Source organism: Corvus brachyrhynchos, unplaced genomic scaffold, assembly GCF_000691975.1.
Source record: "Corvus brachyrhynchos isolate BGI_N302 unplaced genomic scaffold, ASM69197v1 scaffold126, whole genome shotgun sequence".
Lineage (NCBI taxonomy): Eukaryota > Metazoa > Chordata > Aves > Passeriformes > Corvidae > Corvus > Corvus brachyrhynchos.
The window spans coordinates 6,986,925-6,996,386 of NW_008239283.1; the positions used below are offsets into that span (position 1 = coordinate 6,986,925).

Consider the following 9,462-nt stretch of genomic DNA (forward strand, 5'->3'; position numbering starts at 1 on the left):
GTATTCTATCACTTACACAGAATTCAATTAATAGTTTCAAACAAACAAAAAATCCTTTTAGGTGACAACATCTTGCTCAGCCTTTCCAAAATCAAACACTGGTTTGATTTGCATTCTGAAGCCAGGCTTAAAGCTGTAGCTGTGCGTGTGTTGTATAGAGGATAATGAAAACCTTCCAAAAACAAAACCAGTCATTTTAGACACAAAATCAAAAAGCCAACAAAAGGAATAGTTTTCTTTTGAAGTACCACTGTCATGTGGATAATATATCCATAATTTAATGTGGGAAGCTGGGAGTATAGGGTGCTGTTGTCATGAGGATGGCAGAAGACTCATGGCAGAATTAAGTTGTATCATCTTTCCTTTGGAGGATGGGGATTTGATCAGCATGGATTGGGCTTTGCCCCAGCCAATACACAGAGTAGCTCTGAGATGGAGGGGAGGTCACTCCGACGAGTCCAAAGGATGTGTGTCATTGCTGCTGCTCAGCTGCCACTCATTTTCCTCCAATTGTTGTGCCTTGACTCAGCCTAAATGCTGAACTCTCAAGCCTAGGGCTTTTCACTGGAGAAGTTCTTCAGAGCCTCCCACAGCTGGGCACTCTGGGCAGGGCTTCCAAGAAATACCATTCTGTAACTGATAATGATACCCCATTGATGAAAACTATTTTCGTAGAAGAAGGATGGACCAAGGGACACTGTACTTCTTGTCCTCTTTGCAATGAATAAAATAATTTTTGCCAGCTGCTTTGAATACCACTGAACAAGCCAGTCTGCAAATACCACATAAAAAAATCAAATAGTAATGGAAGGATTTATATATATTACAGCAAGTCTAGTGCTTAGCATTAAATAATGTAAAACATAAGTAGAATTTATAAAGTTGAAACACCTGTGTTAAAATATCTTCCTTTTTTTCTAACCAGCATTTCAGAAATTCTACCTGCAGAAAATGTTCATTTTTTGGCTTTTTCTGGGAAAAAATTATCAAACCCCACCAAGCTGTAGAGACAGAGTAAGTGCCAAACGGCTCCACTAGCTACTTCCACAGGCACATTCCTAAGTTTTCCCTTATTTAAGCAGTGCTTTTGTGATGAGGAGCTGCCTGTGCAGGCTCCGAGTGTGCTCTTGTGTGCGTTAGTGGTTTTCCACTTTCCCGAGAAGCTGAGGCAGAGATAAAGCAGGCGCATGGGGAGTTGGGCAGAAATTAGCATTTCCTCCCACCAGTCCAGTCCTGCAGGAGATGTGGTGTGGCTGGGGGGAGCCTGGGGGGAGCGTAGGCTACCTCCTGATCTGAGAGAGGTGACAGCATCCTGCAAACGAAAATTGCTCCATTAGCTAAAGACAAACATCGGAGACAGATTTAAGCAACTCCCTTTGTTTATTCTGCCTTTTGTGCTATTTTTAGCTGTTGGCCAGCACCCAGTACTGCAGGTCCATTGACTTTAGGGAGAGGAGGCGCTTGTGATCTGATGGCTCCCATGGTTGGGGAGCTCCACGAGGAGACTGGGGGTGTACTTACCAGAGAGGGTAAATAGGTAAAGGGATGATGACCCTGAGCAGGCTTTTTTCGGGTTTCCTCAAACAGAGCAGCCCTGGTGCTTCTGCTCCGGTCTTTCTTGCTCGCCTGAGGGTATTCAGTGCAGAGATCCCACGTCCCCCCTTGCCTCCTCTAACACAGCAGACCATTGCTGTGGCTGATGTTAAACCTCTTTCCAGGAGCCTCCTGCAGCAGGCTGGACTGCAGGACGCGCCGCCGAAACCCTGAGCCATTTAAGGAGAGGTCGCCCAGAGGGCTTTCCCTCGACAGCGCTGTCAGTCTCCACGCTGGCTAATTTGTCTGCTCGCCTGAGCGGTGTTTATGCACGGGGCTGATTCATCGCCCTGCAGCCAGATCGCTGGCAGCTGTCAGCGTGACGCCCGTCCCTGGGCTGCTGCTGCTCTAAGTGACATCCAAATAGCCCGGGTTTGTCTCCGCCGGTGTTGGAGGAGGATACAGGTGCGGTGGAGGGTGGTTTTTGGGAGAGGGTTAATGGTGGGATCCCCCGGAGCCCATGGCAGCAGGAAGCCGTATTGTGTGTTGACTTTAAACAGGAGGTTTGGGACATCAGCTCTGGAGCAGAAAACGGGGACTCGGGAGGAACAAACACTCGCTGCTTCAGAAGGGCGGCGATTTCCTTTCGGGTAAACACGTCATTAATCTCAGGCAGCACATTCTTTTCCATCAAAAGATAAGGGATCCGAGTTGCCTTTCTCAGGGCTTGGCCTTTTAAGATTGTTTTAACTGTGGCTTTCTCTCCTTCAATTACAGACTGTACATACTCTCCCTTTTTAGGTTTGCCAGGTTTATTGTGGGTGCAGAGAAAGTCTTGGGCAAGGGAACTCCTTCCCTGCTTTCTTTAAATTTGTTCTGATCCTTCTTCCCCACCACCCTCTTGCCAAGTTTTTTTCCCACTAAAACCTGTCTATTTTTTGCTACTTGCAGCTCTGACGAGTTTGAAACGTAAGTGTGGAGTTTGTCCTGGTTCATGAAACAATCTCCCTAGTGCTGATGATAAAATAGGAGCTTATTTGTTCACAAGTGGAAAAATAGCAGTGAGCTTCTGTCCCCACCCTGGGCTGCCTCTTGCTGCTCAGCTTTGGTTTGGCCTTTTTGAGGGTATCACTTGCTGTGAGGTGTGGGGCGATGCTGGCTATGGCAATTTTCAGCTGGCCCCGTTCTGACACACGGGGCCACAGCAGTGACAGAGGTGCTGCTTTCACTTCTGTTCCCTGTGGCTTGGGGTCTGTGGTCACTCTGAGCTCTTTTGATAATAAATGTGTTTAAGTGGCATTTAGGGATGAAATTACAGAGGGAATTGAGTCCCTTTGCATTCTTACCTCCTCTTCTTCCCAGCCCTTTCTGTTAAGGGCTGCCAACAGCAGCATGGGTTGGGGTGGGGTAGAACAAGAGCTGAGGAGCTCCCACATCCTGCATCTCTCAGTGCCCTGGCAGCTCAGGCAGATGCTCTGCAGCCTTTCTGCGCTGATCTGTTGGCGTGGCCACATGCTGATGTGTTAATGCCGTAATAGCTTCATTTTTGTCACTGCATAATCATTGACCTGCATGTATTCAACACAAAAATTCCTCTCCATTTTTTCCCTCGCCTAGTTTAAGATTCTTAAAGCAGAAATACTGAGACTGTGGGAGCTGCCAGCAGGCAGGATGTGGCCCTGAGGACTGAGATGAACCAAAGTCATGATATCATATTTGACATATGGAAAGGGAATGATCCTGCATTGATCTTCCCCATCTGGGCTGGGCTGCACATTCCCCATTTCCAGCTATGGGGCTGTGGTGCTGCCCACAAGTCCTCCTGGCTTGCACGAAATGTGCACTGATCTATGCTGACTCACATGGCACAGGAGTTGCACTGGACTTGCAGAAAAGGGCAACCTGGGTTTGGTGCATGTGGTCCCCTGGGTGGGCGAGTCCAGCTGTAGCTGACAGAGGACAGGGGCATCAGTCTCATCAGTCTGTCCCATCTCCTCAATCTCTGCTCCCCTGCAGCTCTTCTCTTTTCCTTCTGCTTCTTCCCAGTCTTCCAGCCAAAACCAAAGGTGAAGCAGGAGATGTCCTGGAAGATGCTAAAACATTTTTGCATTCCTGTACAAGTTCAGCCAAGGTCATGTTTATTCTCTGTTCTTGTCAGCACGGTTCTACCGCTCAACGCTCTCTGCTTCCATGACTCATGAGTTCCCTCACCATTCCCTTAGAGAACTGGGACTTTCTGGTGAAAATCTGTTCATGCATCCTGCAGGTCGAGTGCCAGCCTGCAGCAAGCTGAGCAGTGGAGTGGTAGCATGTGAAAACCACCACACTGTCCTCTCTCCACCTCCAGCGCTATTTCCCTTTCCCTGTTTTCCTTCCACACTTTCCACACTTTTCTCATACATTTCTACCTGCACCTGACCCATATCAGGCTGGCAGCAGTAGGACAATGACTGAGAGTAGCAGTGGTAGTGTTGGACTTACCTGGGAACAAGTATTGGGAGGACCTCGGGAGCTGGAGCCAGGTAGCTGTGAAGGCATGGCTGCAGAAACAGCCCAAGCTTGGAAGAGCTTGGGAATGTGATTATTAATGTTGGTATTAGATGAGCCCAAACACAGGAAGCCAAGTGTGTGCATGGAGGGATGTGAGGCTTGTGGCTGCACTGCTTTGATTGATGTATTTTTTGTTCTGCTGGGAAAGGTGATTCAAGTGCTAGGCATGATCTTGGTTGCCTCTTTGTGCCTCTTAGATTATGCCAATCCACTGGAGAGGGGCACCATTTTCAGCACCCATCGCTGGGTGTGCTGCATGGCATTGCAGGGCTGTGGTTGTGGTCAGCTGGACCCATGTCATTCTCTGGCACATCCAGCACTTCACTGTGGAAATTCAGAGCCACCCAGAACATGGCTGTGTTGGTACAGAGCATCTTTCAGAGCTGTTGCATCAACTGATCCTGTGCTGTTTGTTGCTTGAAGTTAAATTTCAGCATTTGTATAGGGTGGGGGGGAACACAAAGATAAGTTCTTGGGGTTTTGGCAACATTCATGGCTTTGCACCCATCTCTGCACATCCACAGTTTCTATGTGGATGGTTAATCCTGTGTATCTGCAATTGTACACTGAGGTGCTGAAAAACCTATTGCTGGTGGTGCTTTGGCATCCAAATTTTACTTCATTTAAGCCAGGTATGCCTGACTTTCGTTTGACAAGTGAAGGTGCTGTTCTGATGTGATAAGCTATGGGTAGAATGTTTGTTTGGGGAAGTTTGGTTATCACCAGATGATGAGTGAGCTTATTCTGCAGGCAGGAGAAGAATTCATATTGCAAGGGCTTTAGGGAGGAGAATTTCACTCCTTCCCTGCTGTAGAGCACTCCAGCCTACGTAGGAATTAATTTGGTTTAGGCCACCCAGCAGTCATCTGACAGACCACAACTTCTGAGAGTCACCAGCCTGACAGAGCTTGACTTGCCCGTGGGGGAGTCAACATTTCAGAAGTTCTGGGCTTGTACCTCGCTCTCAGAGTTTGGAGGAAGAAAATGTAAGCATGTGGTTAGTGAGGAGTGAAACTTTATCTTACTGCAGAGGTGTGTGCTCAGATGAGGATGGCAGCTGTGGGACCCGGCGGTGAGGACCATTCCTGTTTTCTCCACAGTGGTGTGCCCGGGTATCTCCAGCACCCACACTAGGACCTCGTTCTGGGTGTGTGCTTGGACTGGCATCCAAGGGGAACAACTGGACTTCAGAACTTATGCCAGAAGGGTTTAGTGGTGGAAGAAGAAATGGGAAAAAGATAGAGAGCAGAGATAATTATGCCAAGGATATATAATTACTCTTTGGCACTCCATGTCTTACATCACACAGGATCCTGAAAATGCTGAGGTCAGACCTGGGAAATGTGCTGCAAGACAAACACTTCCAGCTGTTCCTCTGAAAGCGAATCTCAGCAAGTACCTTCCAGGAGGGAATGTGTGGGCTCACTTATTTTGGAAAAGAAAAAATATCACCATTTCAACCCTTCAGCATTCACCTTTGTAATTAAAATCTCTAATCACAAGCAGAGTGCAATATGCGACAGTCTTCAGGGAGCTGTTTCTTAAGGTGGTTTTCCATTTTTGCACTATTTAGCCCCTGCCTCGGTGCCAGGCTTTACTTTAGCCTTAAGCTTGTGAACAGGCTGATTGAATTTGGCCAAGACTTAACTAAGCTGTAATGAGCTCCAGGTTGCCTGGAACTTGGCAGTGCCGCCGTGCTCTGTGCTGTTGCATAATGGCCTGACCCCATGTAACCATGGCTTCGTCTTGCACCCCTTCTCCAACCTCTTTGAGTTCCCATTCTGGAACCCTGGGCTTCGTGGAGGGGCTGCCCTCGTAAGGGGAGTCCTGAGTGCCAAAAACCTCCTGCTTTCATGCTCTTCCACAGGGTGAGAGGTGGGAGAAAGTACAAGAAAAGCCCAAACATGGAAACGCGCTGAGGAAGAGAGGGGATGCAGCAGTGTCAACCAGAAGGTGCCTCCTCTCAGGCATCTCTGGTGGCTGAAGAGACATGAGAGTTCCGATCATCTTCCTCCTCCTCCTCTGACTACATCAGGCTGGGGCTGGTGTACAGCCTCCTGTGGTCCCCCTTCAAAGGAGAATGGAGGATACTCATCCTGAAAGCTCTTCCATTTCAAACTTGCTAGGTGGTTTTTACTGTTTATTACATCAGTTTAGTAAGAGCAACTGGAAGGACTTGATTTGTGAAGAATCACGGGAATAATTCAGATGTTGCTCTAAGTAATTTTTTTCCCTATTGTTTATTTAGATCAGCTCAACCACTTGAGAAACACATTATTTGCTTTCTCCTTATTGAATATCTAATGATGAAAATAAATTGTTGCTGCTCTTTGTTGTGCATTTCCCATAAGGCTGACACCACACGGAGAAGAAACCGGATTCTTTTCTTCTAGCATGACACAAGGAAGATTGTTTATAGCACTTCAGCTCCAGCCCTCTGCAAGCCAGCTGAGAGCAGGATCATTAAAGGCAGGATTTAGAGGCTGTGGGGTTGCATAAATTGATTGAGAGCAAAATTTTTCAGACAAATATTTTGTAATGAGCAAGGAGGGAGGAATCTGCTTTGGATCTCATGTACCCAGCAGTAAGCTGGAGAAAAAGATCTCCTTACAGGAAAAAATGTATAAAATGATCTTTCTCGTTTGAAGATCAGAGTGCCAAATATAGACCCTATCGCATTTCCTTCCCTCCTCCTTCCGAAGCTCGTCCTTTTGAAGTGCACTTTCAATGGGATGTGGATAATTGACTCTGCGAACAACTGACCGAGGACTCTGTTGGTTTAACCGATTGGTCTCAGTTGCTGATTCCTGTTTTGTTTTGGATGATTTTCAGCCCAATTGCCCTGTCAGCTACAATTAGTCGCATTAATGTGACAGCTGAAAGGTCACAGATGACTTGCACTGGTCACAGGCACGAGGGCAGGCAGGAGGTGCTCCCAGCATGTTTTCCTCAGCCCCATGCTTGTGCGCCCCCAAATTGGTAGCGATTGCAAATCCTGGTCTGATCAAAAGGGATGTGAGGTTTGCTTCACAGGAGGGTGATTGAGTGAGAAACGAGGATGCAATGACAACTAACATTTGGACGAACTTCTCTAATTAGTCAAGAAGGTTCCTGGTTCTGTATACAGGGGAAATGTGGAATGGCCTCTCACCTGCCAGAGCTGTGAGGAGAGGAAGCAGAAGTGGGATGCAGTTGTAAGCACATCCTGTGGCTCTTTCAACAAATCCATGGCTGTAGTTTTCAGTGGTCCCAGTGACATCTGACATGGCTTCAAGCTTTTGTCTCTTCCACTGAGGATTTCCACTTAGGGGAATAAGGTTGGAAAGGGAACAACATACAAATGAATGGAGCACAAGGGGATAATTTAATTTTTTAAGTTTAATAGGGGTCAGATGCACACAGGTGCAGGTCAGACATTGGACTCATGGGTCTCATGGTCAGTCTGTGGCCATAATATGGCCAAAATGGTACCACAGAAAATACAGTGTGGTTGTTCACTGGTCTGTATGCTTGGCCTTCTGTATGAGGAAGGAAACAGGAGGCACCCAAAGTGCCTCATTTGAATTATATAGCCCCAAACACCATTGGAAGACGCCAGCTGGAGATGGTTTACTTACAAAGCAGGACGCTGTGCCTGGTGAGGTTCTGCAACAGTCTGGTTTTGGTTTGGTGTTATTTGGCATTTTTCTTAACTTCCTGGATGATGGAAAAGGGAATGCGCAGATTCAACCTGAAGATGACCCCTCAGCTGGGAAGGGCTAGCAACAGCCTGGCAGAGAGGGTCAGGCTTTCAGATGACCTCTACAAACTGGGCAAGTGGTGTGAAAAGGACAATTTGTGATTAGGGAAAACCTGAAGGATAGAAATATGTGAGGGTAAATCTTCATGAGAGGAGATTTTTACGAATCAGTGGGGCAAACTTTTGTCAAGTGCATAGATGTATTTGATGCTGCTGCTTCAAAGCTCTGGTTGGAGAAGGTCTGCAGATGTTTGTGGGGTGAGATGAGTATTTTGTTCACTTTTTAAATGGAACATTAACATTTCCACGAGGAGCACATACTTGGTGAAAAATCCCTTGGCCAAGGACCAGCGCTTCCCTTGAGCAGTTTCGTGGGAGCTTTGCAGCCAGGCCATGTGCTGTGCTGTCGTGAGCATCAATTCTGGTTGAAGCCACACAGGTCTGGACCATTAGAACATACAGCCTACACAAATTCCCCCTCTATTTCTCCAGAAAGTGCACTTTCTGCAGACATCTGTGAGGTGCAGAGGTCAGTGTGTTGTGCTGAGCTTGTTCCCTGTAAATCTCATCTGGGACTTGCTCCTAGTGAAGAGAGCTAGTGCTTTTACAAAGCCTAGCAGCAGGAGACGTCTTCTATCAGAGTGTTTCCATCCATGTTTGGGCAACACAATGAATGCAGATGTAGTAGGAAACTTTTGATTATCTATAGGGCTTTTCTGTGAAAACTTCAAAGCTCTGTGGTTAGTTATATTCTGAGACTTTAAATGGATATGTCTTGTGCTCAGAGCTCTGATTTAATGTTCTGGTTTAATCTATTGTCCAAACATCATTAAAGTTGTCTTTGAGGCATGGGACAGCTTTGATGGAGTCTTTTTTTTATTTCTGGCCATCACCCTACGCAGCCGTAAACAACATCCTGCCTGCTAATGAGAAAATTCAAGATATTGCAGTCACATGTCTTGTGGAAAAAGACTGTAGTGGCAGGAGGAAAAAAGGAACTGACTTTGCTCACCTTCCACCCCCAGCTGGCATGAGCATTTGGATTACTGACAGGAAGGAGAAGCTTCCATAGATTAAGATACTCCATTAAAAAGCAGTGTTGCCTGTTAAAAACAAAATTAATAATTTCATGGTCATACCCATTAATTCCTTAACCTGCTTTCATGAGTTATCTTTTCTATCTATAAGCATCTGAAATGTTTCCTAATTAATGCCTTGCATGCCAGCTGTCAGGCTTAATTCTTCCTAACAAATTCAGGTTTGTGGAAGAATTTGACCCATTCTTCAAGTATGTAGTGAGGGAGTAGGATCCCCCACCATATACCCAGTAAACCAGGCACATGACATTGGTATCCCACCCATTGCTTTCCTCTCCCCCATCTTCTGTAGAACTTGTTTGGAAAGTAGAGCTTGTGTGTGTGTGACCTCAGAAAGATGGGGCAGGAGTGGCAACCCCGGTTTCTGCCTTCTCACCACATCACTTGACATTCATCCTTTCAGATGGTCCTTGGAAGCAGCCCCTGCAGGCCTATGTGTTTAGAGGGTGGGTGGCTGCTGAGAGCCGCTGGAGGGGCTCCTGGAGCCCTGGTGGTTCCTGAGGTTCTTCTCTTGCCCTCCAGGTCTCCGCAGAGCATGGCTTC

The 9,462-nt window shown here is 46.8% G+C and overlaps 1 protein-coding gene and 1 long non-coding RNA gene across 3 annotated transcripts in view; one reads left to right on the forward strand and one right to left on the reverse strand.

The window, feature by feature from the left end:
* SLC12A8 (solute carrier family 12 member 8) overlaps positions 1-9,462 on the forward strand; it is a 47,429-nt gene that overhangs the window by 13,427 nt on the left and 24,540 nt on the right. For both annotated transcript variants that reach the window (XM_017740256.1, XM_017740257.1), the window contains exon 5: positions 9,452-9,458. In XM_017740256.1, the coding sequence (XP_017595745.1) occupies positions 9,452-9,458 (7 nt within the window). The remainder of the gene's footprint in view (positions 1-9,451; positions 9,459-9,462) is intronic.
* LOC108448157 lies at positions 800-4,477 on the reverse strand. Its single transcript, XR_001863950.1, has 2 exons — positions 1,522-4,477; positions 800-1,312 (listed from the first exon to the last, which is right to left on the reverse strand). It is a non-coding gene; the product is annotated as an uncharacterized LOC108448157 (long non-coding RNA).